The sequence below is a fragment of the Ziziphus jujuba genome, chromosome 9, assembly GCF_031755915.1.
Source record: "Ziziphus jujuba cultivar Dongzao chromosome 9, ASM3175591v1".
In the NCBI taxonomy this organism is placed as follows: domain Eukaryota; kingdom Viridiplantae; phylum Streptophyta; class Magnoliopsida; order Rosales; family Rhamnaceae; genus Ziziphus; species Ziziphus jujuba.
The window spans coordinates 6,014,852-6,036,444 of NC_083387.1; the positions used below are offsets into that span (position 1 = coordinate 6,014,852).

The following is a 21,593-nucleotide window of genomic DNA, read 5'->3' on the forward strand; positions in this document are numbered from 1 at the left end:
CAATTTGTTAGTAAATTTCCGGTTAAAATTCATCATCAATGTTAAATTGGATGCTATCCCATCATTATGGTCTAGACTTATTAAGAAGCCTAATCTGGGAGTCAACATATTCATCAGAAAATTCCTTTAATAAGACACAATTGTAAGTAGAAGTCTAGGACAAAAATAATAATAATATTATATTGTTGATCATCTTTCTTTGAAGAAGATTAGTTGTTCTTTATATCATAAAATAATATTATAATGTTAATCTTCTTTCGTTAAAGAAGATTACTAGTTTTTTATATCATAAAAGTATATTAGAAACCTAGTTTGGCTTAGGCATCAAATTGTTCTATGAACTTTCAATAAAAAGGATAGGAAATGGGTTCGGGAAAGTTCCAAATTTAAATTTTTTTGTTTAAACGAGAAAATAAAAATAATAATAAAAGGGAAAGTTTTCAAAATGTTGCAAATTAAGAGCACTCTAAAATGGAACATTAATGAAGAAAACAAAGGCAGCGACACACCATAAATTACAAAATCAGAGTATGAGCATTTTCCAGAGCCAGAGACCTCTGCTTTACACGGAATAGCATGTTCATTAAAAATGTTATAATATGAAGTTTTGGTGCAGCTACTGTTAATTAGTTCTAATGCGACAAATAGTATCCGTTTATGCTTATCTATGGATGTTCCAAGTTTGACATGACATCTATTGAGTAGCTCGTGGGAATCATATGATTATGAAATAAAAGTTCAAAGCTTCCATCTTCCAATCTTTGTCCTCTTTGGTTAATTAGTAATAAACCTCCTAATTAATGGAAAAGTATGGACTAATCATCAACCTTTCTTATAAAATAGTATGTTTTGCTTTATTTAATTATCACTGCAAGTTAGTTCTTCAACCGTTGATGAAATTCAACAGCTCAATTTAAAGCTCATGAGAGTTTCAACGAAAAATCCCATAATCTAATGCAATTTATTTTCAACCATTTGAATATTCCTTAAACTTCATTTAATTCAAGGTGGCGATAAAAATAAAAATTTTAATGATGTTTATATTTAGCAGGCATATCCTTCAATATTATTTAGTAGTAGTCAGTTCTATTACTTTAAGTTTAAGACTGAGCACATTCATTGAGTACTCAAAATAAATTCTGCAGCAATGGTTTGTGATTATAGAGACCTCTGTAATAGGGACTATTAAAGAGGTGACGCATATTGCATTTTTGCAAAGAAAACACTAATCCAAATAATTTGATTATTTAGTCAGAAGAAAATTAACAAACCAATATATACCGACCACCACATGGCATGGGGTTGATTATGTGAAAACTATAACTTGATATAAAAATAAAAATAAAAAGTACAAAATGAAAATGGTCTAAAACATGATAACTTTTGTTAATAAAAATATTCTTTGTAATCCCATATATGATATAAATATATACATTGTCAATACAAATTTGATTTTTTGAGTTATACAATATGATAAGTGTGAAAAGGTTAACTAGGATTTTAGTTTTTGAATATTCAACGAGATGTTACAAATAGCAGTTGCCACGTAAGTATGATTTCCAAAACAATGTGAAATATAGTTCACCTTAGATAAGTTTTCTCATTTCAGCAATCAATAGAACATTTTATTTGGATAAACATCTAAAACTATATTATTGACCCTGATTTGAAGTACTAGGTGGTACTCCGTTTATGGGATAGTACATGTATTATTTGTGTACATGTCTGTCTCAAATCAAACGTCACGGATTCAAAAGAACAAGAATACAACTATACGAGTGTACTTCTCCATCTACTGCAAAAACATGATAGTTTGATAGACTGGCATCTTTCTGAGTTTTCAGAAAATTGATTCTTTCAAATTTTCATTGATGTTTCACACATCGTTTTACCCTATTATCATCATCTTGTGCCAAAAATTATCTTTATATATCCCAAGCTGAATATGTGTATTCACTTTCTTTTATGATTAATTGTCATATATGTGCACTTTTGACATGCACCTTTCAATATTCTGTCCATTGAAAAAGCCAATGCATTTTTTAGATAATATGTTCAGTTTAATTTGTATTTTCCAAATCAATAAAAAAAAACCATAATTTTTCATTGGCTGTATACCCTGTTCCCATTTATGTTTTAGTCGAGGAATAATAATAATAATAATAATAATAATAAAATCTTTATGATAAATTATTAATGATTATAACTTAAAATGATATAATTGCAATATTAGGTCATACATCGTCTTAGTAATGAGGTTGGCCTACCTCTTTGCTAGTTTATATAACAAAAATCATGTCTCTCTCATCGATACTGGACAAATTACTTATGTTTTATAAATATTACCAATTCAGTTTGTTTAAGAGCTATAGATCATTCTCAACTATAATCCCCTTTTCATGTACAATATTATTTTATTTTAGTTTTATGCCCTATCTTTTGGACTGGTTAACTCAACATTAACGTAAAAGCAAACAGGATAATGCAATTTTTTTTTTTAATCTATTAGGTGGACAACAATAATTCGAGTTTAAAATAAATTGCTTTTATGTATAGAGTGAGATAATGGATTTAATTAATAGTGTGAACGGAAAAAAGAACACCCAATGTAAGCTGTAGTGGAATAATAAGTACATGTTTATAAATAGAAAAATGAGAATAAAAATGAAAATTACATTTTTTTTATTTTCTTTTGCGAAAAATAAAATTACTTGTATGCTGGTCCATGCTTTGATATGAAAAAGATTGCAAGATATTAAAAGTCGTGCAAGCCATCTAAAAAAAAAAAAAAAAAAAAGTTTTTGAACTGGTTGAATCAGCATTCTTTTGTACAAATTTTACATTTTGTTAATTATTTATTAACGCATTATTATTGGGATACTCCCAAATTTTGTTTTTCTTTGCAAAGATACTCTCAATTAAAATGTCTTAATCCCACTTGAACTCTGAACTATCTTTTACTCAAACTAAAAATAAAAGTAATTTGTACTAAAAAAACATAAACAGAAAAATCTTGCTTTGTTTTATTTGATAAATCGGAACAAAAAAATTTTAGTACCAATGCCTATAGGTTACCACCAAAAAATAATTGCCATTCGGATTATTCCAAACTATCATATATTTTTTTTATATGTATATATTTTTACAATTATTACCATCTTTATCCCCTTAACAAAATTATTCCTTGAAATCTAATCTTCTTATTTTTAATTTTATTTATTTATTTTTTACTCCAGGACAAATATACCTATTGGGCTCAAAACTTGGCTCAACGGTTAGGACGTTCACATGTATCTGGAATTTCTTCTTTTTTGTTTTAAAGTATTTATTTACTCGCAGACCATTTTTATAAAATAGTTATTTTTTGAGATGGTAAAATGCCAAATTCCAAATATGCCTAAAAACAAAAAAAAAAAAAAAAAAATTTGTGCAGAAAAGTCCAACGTCCAATTCTCGTTCGGAGCCATTAAACCCGAAAGGCTTTGATCCTCTGGGATTCTCGGCCACCACATAAATAACAATTCGGGTCAACCCACCCGACCACCAAAAAAAATTTCAGAAAAATAAAAAGGTAGATTCAAAAAAGATAAGAGGAGTAAAGTAAAATAGTAACGTCACGCACACACAGACACAGTGGTAGAGTCCGTAAATAGAAAGAAAACAGTGGGTAAACTTTGCAACCACCCTCAACCACATAGCTTTCGTTCTTCATCTTCTTCAATAATCTGGCAAAAAAAAAAAAAAAAAGAAAAAAAAAGAAAAAGGAAATATACTCTCTCTCTCTCTCTCTCTCTGGCTTTACTATCGATCTCTGTCTCTCTGCTAAATTTGAGGGAGCGGCATTTTCATCCGCCGAATCCCTCTCTCTGTTCGTGTTTTCTCTCTCTACATTTCACTTTCACTCACTCTCACTCCACCAACAACAACACCACCAACACCCTTCCGCTTAATTTAGCATCACTTCCACATCCGCCATTCCTTCACTCTCCACTCTTTATGCCCTAAATTCCACACCAAATCCGCTGAGACTCTTGCCAGATCTGAGTCCGGCCGCACCGGATCAGAGCTTCCTCAAACCCTAACTCTTCATTTTTTGTTCCGATGGAGGAAGCGCTTGAACTCGCACGCGCCAAGGATACCAAAGAGCGGATGGCCGGAGTGGAGCGGCTCTATCAGCTTCTCGAAACCTCCAGAAAGAGTCTCAATTCGTCGGAGGTGACGGCGCTGGTTGACTGTTGCTTGGATCTTTTGAAGGACAACAACTTCAGGGTATCTCAGGGAGCTCTTCAAGCTTTGGCTTCTGCTGCCGTGTTGTCCGGCGAGCATCTCAAGCTTCATTTCAATGCGCTTGTTCCTGCCGTCGTTGAGCGCTTGGGGGATGCCAAACAGCCTGTAAGAGATGCCGCGCGGAGGCTTTTGCTCACTCTAATGGAGGTATTGTGTGCTTATTTTTGTTTGTCTCTGTCTGAATTTTTATTGTTCTCGTAAATGTATGTAAGTGGATGCATGTCGTTGAAGTTTAATAGTTTTTCTAAGAGAGTTCGAAATTAATGCGAAGTTCACTTGGAGATGGAGGAATCTTGATCCATTTTAGATTTTAATAGAAAAGATTCTAGTTTTCGGTGTTTAGTTTTTGATTTAAACGTGCTTAAATTTGATGTGTTGGTAAGTGATTTTTGTCATACGTTCTGGTATTGCGGCATTGGAAAATATTTTATCACAAAATGATTTGACATGCCATAGGTGGACTAATTCGATCACTATTATTATTATTATTTTTTTTTTCATTTTTATCTTCTAGTCTTCTCTAAGGTTCAAGTTGTCGTTTTGTCTGTTGTATGGTTTTCCAATCTTCAGAGCGTTTTATAGAATGGTAATGTTGTAATTTTTTATTCGTTTGCAGCTTAAGGTATTCCATTAATTCTTTTTGTTAATTTTTTCATGCAAAACCAGAAAACAGTAAAGGTCTATTTGATATGTTGCTATTTTCTAGGATATATGGGCCCTAACACTTTGGTGATCACCCTCACAAGTCAATGCTTTGACCTGGGGCTTGATCAGGTGGTTAATATGCCCTTTTTTCTCCCTCATAAAATTAACTTTGAGGCTATTCTAGAAATACTTGGCCGTATAAACTATAATACATGGCATAGTTGATAGGTTACTACAGCAAAGTAAAGAGAAAGATCGTGACATTGAGTAGTTAAAATAAACAAGTTTAGTAAGATATATCATGATTTCCTTTGTAGCTACAACATTTTATATTTTGAAAGATGCCTTTTAATGACGTTGTCACTCTATTTATTTTCATGCCTTTTTCTTTTCGGTTTTTATTTTTATTTATTTATTTTATTTTATTTCCAATTTATGGTTTGATTAGAAATGTGAATTGATCTTATGGAATTGTGTGAGAGACTGATTACCCCTTCTCAAGCTCCATTATGGGGTGATTGAATTCTAACTTCCAGCGAATTCTTAACTTGAGTATAAACCTTTTACAAATTATATGATGCTAAATATATAGTGCTTTCTATTTTCCAGAAATGTCATTTGAATTTTATTTAATTACTTGATTTTTGTAGTTTCCTTATAGATAGTTATATACTGAAACTGAAATTTACAAATTCCATGCCGCAGGTTTCTTCTCCAACAATCATAGTTGAAAGAGCAGGGTCTTATGCCTGGAGGCACAAAAGCTGGAGAGTGAGAGAAGAGTTTTCAAGGACAGTCACATCAGCCATTGGTCTTTTTGCATCTACCGAGCTAACTCTTCAGCGAGTTATTCTAACCCCAGTATGTTCGTTGGCTTTTATGTGAAGAGCTCATCTTTCTTTGTTGGTTCAGTTTTATGTGGCAGAAATAATCTGAGATTCTTTTTCTTTGATTTTTAGATTTTGCAAATGCTGAATGATACGAATCCTGGTGTCAGGGAAGCAGCTATATTGTGCATTGAGGTTAGTGTTACACTGCTAGTTAGTGGCATAGCCATCCTTTTTTCTCCTTGGAGGTTTATTACATTCCTAACGGACTTAATAAGTCTTAGAGATCATTACAACTTTGTCGTCATCGATGTTAAAAAAACTTTAGGCCTATATTTGAAGACTCCTTGGTTTGTTAAAGTTAGCAGCCAAGACAATAAACCTGTCTGCTCTATATCAGCAGGTTGGCCTATGTATTTTTAACTGTTACAGTTGTATTTTATCACTCATACCCCAATATTCTAATAACCTGCCCGCATAGACCCACACCGATGGTGATGTGAGTATATAAAAATACATTCGCTTGAACTAAGCAGAGTCAATTACCTTGTACTGCTGCTGAACACTTGCCTTTTCTTTTCTCTCTTAATTTTTTTTCCCTCCTTTCTTTCTTTTTTTGCTTTTGGGTGTGTGACTTGTATTAGTTTATAGGATTTCTAAAATATATCGAGATGGATCTCATTAAATTTAAACTCATATGCTCTTGTTTGCCTGTAAAGTATGCTTCTGTCTCCTTTGTGTGATCTGTGGAGTCCTTAACTGGGCGCCCTATGGACAGGACATTTGGGCTTTAAAGTTATTTTGATTTTTGAATTTGTTAGAGATTGGGATCTTAATAATGTTCAGTAACAAGTTAGGTTTTCTATAACCTGTAGTGGTTGGTTTGGTAAGGATTTAAGTCCAAATCTTGATTAAGCGAACGTGTGAACTCCTCTAGTTATTGGAAGGTTTAGTCTGCCCACACCCATCCCCCTCTTTTTTCAATAAATTTTTTGGTTCTGAAAGTTTCCTATATCCCTTAATTCCAGCATACAATTTTCCAGATTTGATAGTAGATTTGATCAAATATGATAGTACAACATTGTTCGGATTGGACCAGTGTGCTTGTGCAAAGAATCAATTTATTTTTTATTGATATCTCATTATATTTGAGTGCCTTGGGAGATTTTAATTTTGTTGTAGGGTTTTTGTTTTTTTGAAACTTCTAATTTTAGGAAAATTTTCTTAGAATAAAATTATTTACTATGAGTTGTGTTATATTATTGGATAAAATTTTGGAAAGTTGTAGTAAAGGTTATATAATTGTAAAAATAAGTGATGGAGTTTTAATGAATGCCTTCAATTTCATATAGGTGCTGTCAAATTTCCTATGAATTTTTTTTCTTAGTGAGTTAAAGTGGAGCATAGATAACTCATTGACTAATCTGACATTGCATCTGTCCAGGAAATGTATACACAGGCAGGGACTCAATTCCGAGATGAACTTCACCGCCACCATCTCTCTTCATCTATGGTGAAGATCTAACATCTTACTAGAATACCCCTACTTTGATTCGCATGTTCCTTTTCTTTACTTTCTAGGTCTCCTCATGTGGGTGGAAATTGGTGATGCTTTCTATGTAGTACATTTGATATGATGTCAGCTATACTAGTACTATGCGTTAGATTTTTTCTGCATTGTCTACTGGAAAAGGGATGGCATTGCCTTTTGGTTTCATTCTATGAATATCGTATTAAACTGCAGGTCAAAGATATAAATGCCAGGCTAGAGAGAATTGAACCTAAAATTCGCTCTTCAGATGGACTTACGGGTAATTTTTCTACTGGAGAAATGAAGCCTGTCAATCTTAACCCAAAGAGAAGTAGTCCAAAAGCCAAGAGTTCCTCAAGGGAGATATCTCTTTTTGGAGGTTAGGATGCCTTTTTTTTTTTTTTTTTAAAACCTCCGATGCTCGATCTTCAGGTTCTTTTTATTATGAGATTAACTGCAATCATCTGTTGAAAGTATATTTGGCTACATAAATTTAACATGGTTCAAGAATCCTCTATTTTAAATTTTCATTTCCTGAAAAATGGTGCTTTTGTCATTTGAAATTGCGAAAGCATTTGTTAGTTTTTTCCTTTTTATAGAATATGAAGAACTATATTTAGTTTGGCTTGACAGCTCTGGTCTTGTCAACCAAATTTTACAAGTGGCCTCTAGAGGAAATACATGCTGAATGGTAGGGCTGTATTTAAAAATTTTCCTCCTAGTAGCCCAGCCTTCTTTATTTTATATGTTTTAATTCATGTGAGAATATTCATTTGGAATTTCTATTGGGAAGGTCAGTGGCCTTACAGTTGCAGCCTATAGAAGAGCTTATAGTTGTGTGTGAGAAGTGCAAACTTCAAAGCTTTCATAGTGTAACAGAGAAGGGGTAATATTTGTGATAAGTTTATTGATTGTAGACTTCATCTTCCCATCCTTTCTAGAATTTTCATGATTAGGTTTCATTTGGTCTTCTCTTCAGAAAAGGAAAATGTCTTACGATTTTCACTGAATTCCTTATTGTTTCCAATTTTGGTGGTCCAAATTGAGGATTCCAGATGTTATATGTTAGACAAACATTTGTTTCTTGTTTGGAGGTTCTGAAATCTTGTATGGTAATTGCTTCAACCAATGCCATGAGAGAGCATGTATTTTTTAATTTTTTTTAATGTAGGGCAGTTGAAGGGTAGCTTAGTTGTTTGTAACTTTTCTTGAGATGGTAAGTTTAATCTGTCCTCTTTTTGTCAAAAAGATTCTGTAGCCTCTGAATTTTTCTTGTGGCAACTTCGAACCTAATGCAGCTGAAATTATAGAATGAGCTATATAAACTTATCCAACTTGAGACTTCTGGTCAGCATGATCGAAATTGGGCATGTAGCATGCATTGAGCCTGGTTGATGCTAGGTTTCAGTTACCATTGATTTAAAATATTAAAGTTTGGGCAAGCTTGAGATGGCTTGCTCATCTGTAACATTTATGTTTTGCACTGTAGATTTTCATTCAGTTCCATTTGGTGCAGGAGAAGATGTCACTGAGAAACCTGTAGAACCGATTAAAGTTTACTCAGAGAAGGAACTTATAAGGGAGATGGAGAAGATTGCTTCTACCCTTGTACCAGAAAAAGACTGGTCTGTCCGCATTTCTGCAATGCAAAGAGTTGAAGGCCTTGTTTATGGAGGTTTGTGGGCCCCCCATTCTTCCTCGCTATGCCTGTATGGTTATAAAGTAATTGTTATGTGATATTATGTATTTTCTTGCTTTTGAAGGTATTTATTTAGGAGTGGTTTATGTGGCCAGTATTTCTTTTTCATACCTTGTGTTGTTTCTATGCTTATCACATTTTTCCTTTGATGCACACCATTTATTGTTACTGATTTTTATGGTTTGGTTATTTCTTGAACATTTATATGCTGTTGGACTTCCCAATAAATATAAAATTTCTTCTTGTGTCATAGAGGATGCTGATTAAACATTTCTATGCTTAGCACATTTTTCCTTTGATGCACACCATTTATTGTGAGAGATTTTTGTGGTTTGGTTATTTCTTGAACATTTATATGCTGTTGAACTTGTAAATAACTATAAAATTTATTAAAAAACCAAAATATTGTTCTCTTTTTTTCTTTCTTTTTTTTTTTAATTATATTTTTATGTTTTGATATCACTGATTAGAGATTTTGAAAATAGATTATACATTTTTGGTCAAGGGTAGACTTATTAATTTATTTTGATAATCATTTCTTATTAGGTGCTGCTGACTATCCATGTTTTCGGGGACTACTGAAGCAACTTGTTGGCCCGTTGAGCACACAATTGTCAGATCGAAGGTCTAGTATAGTGAAGCAGGTGTGCTTGCGTTTTTAATTTCTAGGGTCCTACATTACTGTGCTCTTCGTTTAAATTTTACCTTAAGCTCTTGATATTCATGACTTGTAGCTTTCCATCAGAGGATCTACATTAGCTACATAGCAAATAGTAAAATATGGCAACTGGGGAAATAGGTTGGCCGAAGCTTCTCTATTTTTTTTTTTTTTTTTTTTTTTCCTGGTAGTTATAGGTGGAACCTACTTTATGGACCTTTTGCCATTTTGCTGTTAGAAAATTAATTAATAGTAGTAGCTTAATAAAGGCATTTGTCTAATTGCAAATCCTTCCTTTAATTTTTTTTTTATTTTTTTTATTTTTTTGTTTTGCTTGTTCCTATGGTTCAATGTTTTAATTTTTATCAATTTATATACCTAGGCATGTCACCTGCTATGCTTTTTGTCAAAAGATCTCTTGGGAGATTTCGAGGCATGTGCAGAGATGTTCATTCCAGTAAGTTGGATGGTTTGTTGCTTTATGTTGTTTACCTATTTGTTTGAAAGTCTTTGTTAATTTTACCATATGGTAATCAGGTCCTTTTCAAGCTGGTTGTGATTACTGTACTTGTAATTGCAGAGTCTGCAGATAACTGCATAAAAACGGTAACATTTTATATATTATATTACAAAATTCTCCCATTAGTTTAAAGATACTTCTTTTACTTCTTTGTACCTTAATTCTTTTTGTGCTCCAGATGTTGCGTAACTGCAAAGCTGCACGTGTGCTTCCTCGTATAGCTGATTGTGCAAAGAATGACCGCAATGCAATTCTTCGTGCTAGGTATTTGAAAATACTTTTATCTGTAGATAATAGCTATGTGTTGATATCACTTCAGTCACTACCATATCTTCTTTTGTATTAGGTGTTGTGAATATGCACTTTTAATACTAGAGCATTGGCCTGATGCACCTGAAATACAGCGTTCAGCAGACCTGTATGAAGATCTTATAAGATGTTGTGTTGCAGATGCAATGAGTGAGGTATTAATTTTTGTATTCTTACATCATTGATACAGATGCATTTGGCATCTTTGGTAGCTTTAACATTCATGTCAATTACAGTTATGCCTGTCCTTGCCAGTGCACAATTTGGTTTTCTTATGAAACTTTGCATCCTAAACTTTTATTGGTTGTTTTCCCACTTATTTAAATTCTGTTTCTCGTAAGTTAGTAATTGTCGATTGGATGCTTTCAACTTGAAGGTTTTGACTTTGATGTCGTACTCGGAGGTTTCTGATGTACAAATATGCATTCTTCATGTTATTTTACTAGAGGGGATTTTCTGTAGGTGGCTTTTATGATTTGTGAGGTGAATTTTGAATGTTGACATCATGGACATGATTGGTGAGAGTTGACAGATCTGTGTTATATGGAATTTTGGTAATCCATGTTTTGTTATTGAAAGCTATTATTTGTCTTTTAGTCATAGAACTATGACATTGTTATACATTTACTTGGGTCAATAAGTAGATTAGGACAAACGCATTGATTTTGCCCTGTTTTACATTTTCATTCTCATTCTTGCAAAGGTAGCTTTGTGTGATGGTTGATGTATGACACTTGGCAGGTACGTTCAACAGCAAGAATGTGCTATAGAATGTTTTCAAAGACTTGGCCAGAGCGATCCCGACGATTGTTTTCGTCTTTTGACCCTGTTATTCAAAGGGTATGCATTTTATTTAATAAAAGAGATGATTCTATGTATTTCATAGACAAAATGAGTGCTTAAAGTGAATAAATTGTGCACAGTTAATCAATGAAGAGGATGGTGGTATACATAGGCGCCATGCTTCTCCTTCTGTCCGAGATAGAGGTTCACTTGCAGCATTTACTCAGCCCTCTGCTCCTTCAAATTTACCTGGATATGGAACTTCTGCTATTGTAGCAATGGACAGAAGTTCAAGTTTATCTTCAGGGACATCTCTCTCTTCTGGACTACATCTGTCGCAGACAAAGTCACTTGGTAAAGGTACTGAGCGTAGTTTGGAAAGTGTGTTGCATTCAAGCAAGCAGAAGGTCACTGCAATTGAAAGCATGCTTAGAGGTTTGGATTTGTCCGACAAACATAATTCCTCCACACTACGATCATCTAGTTTGGATCTAGGTACGTTATGACTTTGCCTATTTGTGATTTCTGTTTCATCTCAATGTTAAATGTGAATTTAGACATTTGACGTCAATTCTAATCTCATTGAATGTTAATTTCCTTGCATTAGACTCCTTTTGTGAGCAGCTTAATTTTTCTCTTTTTGCCCCTAGTGCAGGAGTTGAACCTCCATCATCTCGTGATCCACCATTCCCTGCTGCTCTCCCAGCTTCTAATCAACTGACAAACTCCTTAATGACAGATTCAACTACCTCTAGTATCAGTAAAGGTAGTAACCGTAATGGTGGCTTGGTTTTGTCTGATATAATCACTCAAATACAAGCTTCCAAAGATTCTGGTAAACTATCGTATAGAAGTAGTGCCTCAGCTGAAGGTTTGCCAGGTTTGTCATCATACACAGCTAAGAGGGTTTCTGAGAGGCTCCAAGAGAGGAGTTCCATTGAAGATAACAATGACAATAGGGAGGCTAGGCGATACATGAACTCTCAACTTGATAGGCAGCATTTGGACACACCTTACAAAGATGGGAACTACAGGGATACGCAGCACAGTTCCATTCCCAATTTCCAAAGGCCTCTTCTGAGAAAGAATGTAGTTGGACGAATGTCTGCAGGCAGGAGGAGAAGCTTCGATGACAGCCAGCTGTCACTTGGGGAGATAGCAAATTATGTTGATGGTCCAGCATCCCTAGGTGATGCTCTGAGTGAGGGACTGAGTCCATCTTCTGACTGGTGTGCACGGGTTGCTGCATTCAATTATCTGCGGTCTTTGCTGCAGCAAGGCCAGAAGGGTATTCAAGAAGTGATCCAGAATTTTGAGAAGGTGATGAAGTTGTTTTTCCAACACTTGGATGATCCCCACCATAAAGTTGCACAAGCAGCTCTTTCAACACTTGCTGATATTATTCCATCTTGCCGAAAGCCCTTTGAAAGTTACATGGAGAGGATTCTGCCCCATGTTTTCTCACGATTAATTGACCCAAAAGAGTTGGTTAGACAACCTTGCTCAACAACTTTGGATATTGTGAGCAAAACTTACAGTATAGATTCTCTCTTGCCTGCATTGCTCCGTTCACTGGATGAACAGCGGTCACCAAAGGCCAAACTGGCTGTCATTGAGTTTGCTATTGGTTCCTTCAACAAGCATTCAGTGAATTCTGAAGGTTATGGTAATACTGGTATCTTAAAGTTATGGCTTGCCAAGTTGACACCATTGGTCCATGATAAAAATACTAAATTAAAGGAAGCAGCTATCACATGCATTATATCTGTCTACTCCCATTTTGATTCTTCAGCTGTCTTGAATTTTATTCTTAGTTTATCAGTTGAAGAACAAAATTCTCTAAGACGGGCCCTAAAACAGTATACTCCTCGCATTGAAGTTGACTTAATGAACTTTTTACAGAACAAGAAAGAGCGGCAACGTTCAAAGTCCTCTTATGACCCATCTGATGTTGTTGGGACATCTTCTGAAGAAGGATATATTGGTGTGTCAAAGAAGACTAATTTCTTTGGAAGGTATTCTGCTGGTTCTGTTGATAGTGATGGTGGCAGGAAGTGGAGTTCTACCCAAGAATCAGCCCTAATCTCAGGCAGCCTTGGTCAAACAGCTTCTGATGAAACTCAAGAGAACTTGCATCAGCATTTTGAGACAGGCCCTGGCACTGATCTTCTTAACTTGAAAACCAAGGATCTAACTTACAATGCCAATTCTATGGGTCAGAACCGGACTAGTGTGCTGGAAAATATTGACAGTAGTTTAAATTTTGAGGGTTCATCCACTCCTCTAGATGTTAACGGTCTGACGAGCTTGGATCGTACAGGGATTGCTGAAAGCATTGGGCATGATAATGAAACCCCAAATGAAATGGACAATCATAAACTTATAGCTGTGAAGGTTAATTCTATGCCAGAATCAGGTCCAAGCATCCCTCAAATTCTTCATGTGGTGCGTATAAACCATCAGAAGTTAGGATTTCTTTTCCCTCTCTCATTAATAAAGCCAAGTTTCTTATCCAAAAGAAACAAAGAGAAAATCCTATAGAAGTTAGTTTTTAAATTTTTTTAGTTTAAGTATTTACAAGCGGTGACAAGGGGTGCAGATGATTTTCACTTATTTTCTTATCAAAACAGTTCATCCTGGTCACCATATATGTAGTTTCACGAATCACAAGGGGCAAAGTTCACCTTCCATTTTCATTTTTTATTTTTAATGCATTTGTGTGTGGGTGTATAGATTTGCAATGGAACGGAGGAGAGCCCTACTGCAAGCAAGCGTGGTGCACTTCAGCAATTAATCGAAGCTTCTACGGCTAATGATCACTCTATTTGGACCAAGGTTTGTTAAGCTTTAACATATGACTTTTATACCAGGACGAAAAAGAAATAAAAGTTCTCTTTCTTGCATTCTCTTTTGATCTTTGTATCTATAATTTTGTTTTTATTTTTTATTTTTATTTTTTTCATATATATCGTAGTCAATTCACCTATGTGCTGCATACAATTTTTTGCATTGGTAATTGTTATTTGAATTTAAATATAAAACCCAATGTGGCAAATCTTAGCACTTGCCACATATAAAGTTATAATGTAAGGATTCCCTCACTAGAGAAAAATCATATATGTATATTTATATACGCATATATGAATATAGAATTTTCTTGGCAGTGCAATTTGTTGATTTATGTTGAAAGTCCGAAAAGGCTCTTATCAAACAAGGCGTCTAAGAAGTCCACTGAGGCATATTTCTTGCTTTTATAGTTCATTTGTTTTCATTGAAGGAAATGGTAGCTTTAGGTTACAGCTAGTTAATAGAATGTAATTTGCTTCATTGCTGCTGGATGCTCCTATGTTTGCATGATGTTAAATTTTTGTGTTGTATGGGATGAGATTCTATAGTATATGTTTGATGAACTGTGAACGCATGTTATGCAATTAAATAAGTTAGTTGTTTATTTTTTGGTACCTTTAGAATTGTCTTAATGATAGTTTCTTGGTTTGTTGGCAGTACTTCAATCAGATTTTGACAGTTGTCCTTGAGGTGTTGGATGATTCTGATTCCTCAATTCGGGAACTCTCTCTATCGCTAATTATTGAAATGCTTAAAAATCAGGTCAGTCATATATTTTGCCATATTATTTGATGGATGACAATTATATACGATTGGACAGAGATATGTATATTGTTTCTTGGCATTTTACTCCTATAGTTTGTGTTCTTCCTACTCTTTTATGTTAATTAATTTATTTTTTGGTGTGGTATTTCCAGAAAGATTCCATGGAAGATTCTGTTGAGATTGTAATTGAGAAGCTGCTTCATGTTACGAAGGATTTAGTTCCCAAAGTAATAGCTTCTGTTGAATCAGCTTATTCTAAATTTGCATTTGGTTCTACATCTATAATTAATTAGTTAAATTAATTCATATTCAGGTTTCAAATGAAGCAGAGCACTGCTTGACAATTGTCTTGTCTCTGTATGATCCGTTCAGATGTTTAAGTGTATGTGGTTCTGACATCTCTGTAGACTTTTGAGGGAAGAAAAAAGGATGAGAATGTTTGTCATACCCATATTTTCATGGTTATTATTTCTTATGCTGCTTTTTATTAATGTTTCAGGTGATTATCCCTCTATTAGTGACTGAAGATGAAAAAACTCTTGTTACTTGCATAAACTGTTTGACAAAGGTATTCTTTAGGAGGCTGTGCCAAGCAGTGCAAAGCAGTTGGTTTTTATTAAATATTTTCATGCAACTCTGAATGTACCAAATTAGTGCTTGTTCATTGACATGCCTTAGAACTTTCAATTTTATGGGCAGCTCGATCAATTATTATGATCTTGTTAATCCTTGTTTCTCTTTTTTCAGCTTGTGGGCCGGCTTTCACAGGAAGAATTGATGGGTCAATTGCCCTCATTTTTGCCTGCTCTTTTTGAAGCTTTTGGAAACCAGAGTGCAGATGTCCGTAAGGTAAATGATTGTGTTATTCTCTCTCCTTGAGAAATATCTGCCCATTCTTTAACTTCTTGATAATCACATAAATCTCTGGTATTGGTATCTTTATTATCTGTCAATGCCTAATGCATCTGTTGGGGGTTGGGTGTTGATGGTTAGAGCTGGGGGAGGGGAGATCATTGGTAGATACCAGGGCATTATGATGAACCACAGTAGAAATTCTGGTATATTTTCATTGTTCTGACTTTCATAATTTATGTTCTTGTTGGGTGGTACAGACTGTTGTGTTCTGTCTGGTGGATATATATATCATGCTTGGTAAAGCATTCTTGCCATACTTGGAGGGGCTCAACAGCACACAGTTGAGGTTGGTGACCATCTACGCAAATCGTATCTCACAGGCCAGGACAGGCACTGCTATAGACACTAACCATGATTAGGTGGTGAATTTCTGAAGGAATTCTGGGTTTGAGCTTTTGGTCTTTGTGTATTTTGTATATTGTGTGAATGCATTTTGAAGGTGGGTTGTTTTTCAATATTCTTCAAATATTTTATTTTATTTTTTGTAATTTTTTTATTTGTGAGCGTCCCTGTTTGTTTGGTTTGGAGGTAGAGTGCTTTCAGTGGGAAAGAAATATTGTTTGTTGTAATCTACATTTTCCAACAGTATTTATAATATGGAAGAAGGTCTTTTGGCTTTCCATTATCTTAAATTGAAGAATATAAATTATGCCAACGACAATGCATGTTGGTGTATAGGCTTATATGCTAGTGGTGATCACGAAAACGAAGAGTTTTTATTATCCAAGTATTTTGGCATTTACACATTTGTGGTTCTCTATTAATATGGGTCTGCTGTTCTGCTGTTCGTATGCATTACAATTTTTGCTTTGGCATGTGATATTAGTGTTTGGACAATTAAAGTTGGTTCATAACATCTCATCAAATTTGGTTATAGAAATTAGAAAGGTAAGTGGGAGGCTTGGATAAGCAAGTGGTATTCTGCGGGTCTATGAAATTGGTAGTAAGATTATAGGTGGTAGAGGATGAAAATCTAAATCAGAATAGCGTGCCAAAATTTACTTTGGCATGGCACAGCGATCTGCATCGCTTCTAAATCGGGCGTCAAATGATGTATGTAAACCATTCTTTGCGTATTATGCAGCATATTAATATGAAATATAGGAAAGTTACAAAAACGGTATAAACTTATTATTGTGGTCATGATGATCATCAATATTTCTGTGCCTTTCTTTTTTATTTTATTTTATTTTATGTTTTTTTGTTCTTTATAACAATAAATATGCAAGAATCTCATAGATTACCTATGCGTGAAAAATCTGGCTACTGCTTTACCGCGTATCCCGGTGCTCTTCACTTTCTTCTTTTCCTGTGAATGCCGCCCACCGGAAATAGTAGGACACAGGAAATATTACTCCTGAAGTGTCTATTTAAGCCTGTCTATGCCATTGGTAATGCAATCAATTCTTTGAAGAGCTTGTTGGTAAGTAAATGTCTAGCATAACCTAATTCCTTGTAGTAATTTCTTTTAGGTTGATTTCATTTTAAGTTTTAGATTTTGGTAAACTTGCAACATAGAAATGCAGGTAAATATTTTCTCTAATTACGTTATTTTATGTATGATCTATTGCACCGTTACAAAGCTAGCTTCCTCACTATCTTAGTTTCCATGTTATTTTCTGTGACAATGATGTCTTATAGGTGATCAATGACTATTGCTTGAGAAAGTACTTCAGAAAGAAGCTCTGGCTTTGATCACCCATTTCCATCAATTGGACAAGAAATCATGTTATTAACTAATCAAAATAGTGCTCGACGAACTTCAATTTAAGAAGTAACTCAGCGTACTTTCCTTATTTGTTGGTCTAGGAATAGGATTTTTTTTTTGGGGCAATGGCACCTGAGATGAATGAGAGGTTGCAAGGCAATATCACTACAAAAGGGAAACCATTTATGAGCTGGAACAAGAGACTGACAGCACTTGTTGTGGATGATGGAATCACGTGTCGAATGTTGGAGAAGGGACTTCTCACTTCATATGGCATAGAGACTCAAGCTGTGGAAAGTGGCCCTGCTGCAATTCAACTTATTTCTAGTGGAGCAACTTTCCACCTTATTGTCATTGACATGCATCTATCTGGCATGAATGGACCAGAGGTAATAAATGCCCAAGTTTACACACACACACACACACACACATATTTAATAATTGATGTTTGGTTAAGTAAGAAAGTACATGGTTAATTTTCTTTTCTATCTTATGACAATGGTTAATTTTCTTGTCTATCTTATGATAGACTATTAGGCAGCTTCGCGCTATGGGTGTACGTAGCAGGATCATGGGAATTTCTATATTGTTCACTGAAAAAGAGCGCAGGGTATTTCTCGAAGCCGGAGGTGATCACTACATGGAGAAGCGCATGCATCCAGAAAGGTTTATTCCCATCCTGCATGAGCTTGACAATCAGTGATGGATGAAGTTCCAACACACCAAACCAAAATAGAGAACTCCTTTGCACACATACATATGGTGTATCTATGTTGAAGTCTTTGGCGCAAGCTGCTGATGCACCCTTTGTGGAAGAGAAATGTTTCATGTTTTCCCTTTTGATTTCATCAAACATATCATATCAATAAAAGCTAAATGGGTTTTAATTTTCTTCTTCTCGTTATCATATTAATAAAAAATCATAATCAAGCCCAAATTTTGGAAAAAACTTCCATCAGTTTTCAGGATTTTCAGCTTACGGATTAATTTCTACAAGTGGGTACAAGGGAAAGCCTAGAGAAATTTGAGATCATTTGAAAACTCAAAGGAAGGTTAAGCCTCATCATATATACAAAAATTGCTGCAAAATTTCCTAATCACAACCTAATTAGCTGCCAAATAAATTCCTGTATCATAACAATATATCTGCTTTAGTGTCCGTCGAAAACAATGCATGTTTTTTGTCTTCTTGTCAAAGAAGAATTGGAATTAAGCAAAGTCTAGTCCTATCAACTCGTACCTTTTCCTGGAATAATGCCATAATATACAAAGCTATGTGCAAATGTGAAATCCAATGATAGATTAACAATAATGTTAAATTGATATAACAAGAAGAAAAGTAGGACGATTGATGAGGAAGAAAAACACAAATTGATAAACTCATTCCTACTTTCCATTGAAAACGATATACAGAAAAGCGTCATATAGTAACAATTTGGTAACATTTTGGTTCATAGGATTTCGTTTGAAATCACATTTCTATTATTGCAGATACTAATTAAATTAATATCAAAAAATTAAAAGACAGACCAAAAAAGTGGCTTGGCTTGGTGCATAACCAATTGTAATGAAAGCTAGCTACTTGGACAAATCTACAGCTGTAGTTAGATTTGTTTGATAAGAAAGACGGATACCATGCCATTTTCGGATTGAAAGAAGCTAAAAATTTTGCCGCTTTTTTGACAGCAAAGTGTGATCAAGAAATAGTAGAAGTAGTAGTGGATCTAACGGTCCCACCCCAATATGGGTCCACAAAGAGCACTATGATGAAGGAAAAAAGAATATGCGAGATTCAATTTGCACGCCATCAAATGTCCCACAAATTTACTGAAAGATCTATTTTCATCAAAATTTTGGAATGCATGATCTAGTGTGGATTCGTTTGCTATAACTTGAAATTGACCTATTTTGTCAAAATTATGCAGATACTGCCAAATAGAATTGATATTCTCAAAAGATTGGTTTGGTTAAATGTGGGAGGCAGTAGAGAAAAGAGACCTGCTCTATAAGAAATACCAACAATGACTTCACTAGTATGAGGAGACGTATCAGCAATTTTGCAGGCAATATATATAGAGAGGGAGGATGAAATATGGAACCAATGAATCTCCCTAATTAGGATTCATTTTTATCTAGTTCAATAAACTTATATTCAAAGGTTTGATCTAATGGTAAAATCATCTAAAATACACTTTCAAAATAAATGTTGTTGACTTAATTGATAAGCCACTCATATCTATAACTATGAGGTTATAGGATTGAAATAGAGATATGAGGGAAAATTATTATAAACGCTAAAAAAAAAAAAAAATTCAAGTTTAAACCTCAAATAAAAATAATGTAGATTATATAATAACCCTTTTGGATTAAAATTATGGTAGTAGTTATTATTCACCATTAAGACACATAATATTCTTCCTTGCCAATATGTATGGCAGACGTCCGTGAATTTTTTTTTTCTTTTCTTTTTTTGTTTGGTCAATAGATGACTCTCAATTTGATTTAACCAGTTTCTGATTAAATTTAACCATAATATTAAAACACTACAGGGAAACTAATAAACAATCTATTCATAGTAAAAATAATTTGAAATAAAAATAAATTGTAACAAAATATTTCCTTGTTAAGTTTGTTCCGAAAGGACAAGGTAAGGAACCTTAACAATTGCTAAAATTTTAGCAGAGCCTTCAAATGTAGATAAAAATAAATAAACTTATCCATCCCTTTATTTATATATATATAGTTCAGATTCAATTAAAATATTTTAATTTTATAAAGTTAGAATATAGATTAAATAAATTAAGACAAATCAATTGTATTGTCTGTTTTTTTTTTTTTTTTAATTATTATATCTTGCTTTTATAAAATTAAAAAATCTAAATTGGATAATTATTTTATCTAATGATCATTATTAACTTGGCTATTTTAAGGGACAACTTTACCCATCTCTTAATTTTGGAGAAAAGATTAAAACACGTTACAATATCATATATATATATATATATATATATATAAAATTCAATTTTTCACCCTACATGGCATTAAGTTGACAGCTATGTATCTCTGATCACATGGAGTTGGTTTATAGAAGACGCAGACATGGGGAAGCATATATACATATAGTACAGTTCCAGATCAGGTTTCAGTCACATCCATCACATGTTCATGAGGAATGTTCAAAAGAACAAAAATCAAATCAGAATCAACTTCCTAACTTCATGGTTTTGCTTAGGATATATAGATATCCACCATATTTTACTGTGAGTCTTTCGGCAGGAGTTGAATTATGAGCTATAGTTAGGCTTTAAGTGAAAAAAGATACTACTACTACTCTGGATTTTGTAGTATTGTACGTTGCTAACATATACTGCTTTTATTTTCTTTGAACGTTTAGAGAGACTCTCTTAAAAGCATGTGAAATAGACTTTCACTTTATCACGTCAAATCTATGAAGATTTCTTTGTGATTTCTTGGATGACTGAAATTAGAAACACGCTTTAATTTTTTCTTTGCATCCTTTTATCAGTCACCAAAATAAGAAAAATAAATTTTTTTTTTTTCTTTTACCAATTCTATGTGGGTCTGGCATTGACATATATCTGGTACAAAGTCTCAGACCAATTTCATCTTTTGATCACCGTCACATAAATTACTATGGATTGGGTGTAATCAGGAAAAACAATATTTGTAATGATGATTATGAGAGCACATACATGTTTACAAAAACATACAAAATTGCTTAGACAATAGATTACTATAACTTTTTTTTCCAATTAAAGAATAAAGATGAAAATAGCAGCTAATAAAGTGATTTTCAGATTAAATAGAAAAAGAGAAGAAATTATGAATTATAGAAGTTGAGAATTGTGTAAGATCACATGTTATCTAGAAATTTTGTTTTGTGTTTTAATGAGTGCATTTAAATAACAAATAAATTTTAAATAAAAGAAGAAAAGAGGAAAGCTGCCTCAAATTTGATCATTTTCTTTAAAACACTCAAAGATGCCCATCTCAATCAGTCTTATATATCACCCAAATATGGAAAAAATCACATGCCTAGATTTTCAGATTTTCACCAAAATCTAAGTGATCATAATAC

At 33.8% G+C, this 21,593-nt stretch overlaps 2 protein-coding genes across 3 annotated transcripts; both read left to right on the top strand.

Moving 5' to 3' along the window:
• Positions 1–3,727: 3,727 nt before the first annotated feature.
• On the top strand, positions 3,728–16,404 carry LOC107426720 (CLIP-associated protein). Of its 2 annotated transcripts, none has more exons than XM_016036971.4 (21): positions 3,728–4,434; positions 5,638–5,793; positions 5,892–5,954; positions 7,204–7,272; positions 7,504–7,669; positions 8,807–8,965; positions 9,536–9,633; positions 10,030–10,104; positions 10,185–10,253; positions 10,346–10,431; positions 10,514–10,631; positions 11,218–11,316; positions 11,400–11,754; positions 11,915–13,704; positions 13,993–14,094; positions 14,764–14,868; positions 15,024–15,098; positions 15,185–15,253; positions 15,371–15,439; positions 15,619–15,720; positions 15,984–16,404. In XM_016036971.4, the coding sequence occupies exons 1-21, from the start codon at positions 4,102–4,104 to the stop codon at positions 16,143–16,145; spliced, it is 4,320 nt and encodes a 1,439-aa protein (XP_015892457.2). In that variant the 5' UTR covers positions 3,728–4,101; the 3' UTR covers positions 16,146–16,404. The 2 variants fall into 2 exon arrangements, with proteins under 2 accessions (XP_015892457.2, XP_048336233.2); XM_048480276.2 differs by lacking the exon at positions 3,728–4,434 and adding an exon at positions 4,984–5,061.
• Positions 16,405–16,555: 151 nt separating this feature from the next.
• LOC107426640 (two-component response regulator 24) lies at positions 16,556–18,385 on the top strand. Its single transcript, XM_060820184.1, has 3 exons — positions 16,556–17,209; positions 17,596–17,883; positions 18,024–18,385. Exons 2-3 carry the CDS (start codon positions 17,620–17,622, stop codon positions 18,195–18,197), a joined length of 438 nt encoding a protein of 145 aa, XP_060676167.1. The 5' UTR covers positions 16,556–17,209; positions 17,596–17,619; the 3' UTR covers positions 18,198–18,385.
• The last annotated feature ends 3,208 nt before the right edge of the window (positions 18,386–21,593 follow it).

Bases quoted from the DNA above. Each gene is read 5' to 3' on its own strand.
- LOC107426720 (XM_016036971.4), top strand. From the start codon at position 4,102: ATGGAGGAAGCGCTTGAACTCGCACGCGCCAAGGATACCAAAGAGCGG. The intron at 9,634-10,029 runs GTGTGCTTGCGT...TTATATACCTAG, and splicing joins GGTCTAGTATAGTGAAGCAG to GCATGTCACCTGCTATGCTT. The intron at 10,254-10,345 runs GTAACATTTTAT...TTTGTGCTCCAG, and splicing joins CAGATAACTGCATAAAAACG to ATGTTGCGTAACTGCAAAGC.
- LOC107426640 (XM_060820184.1), top strand. From the start codon at position 17,620: ATGGCACCTGAGATGAATGAGAGGTTGCAAGGCAATATCACTACAAAA. The intron at 17,884-18,023 runs GTAATAAATGCC...ATCTTATGATAG, and splicing joins CTGGCATGAATGGACCAGAG to ACTATTAGGCAGCTTCGCGC.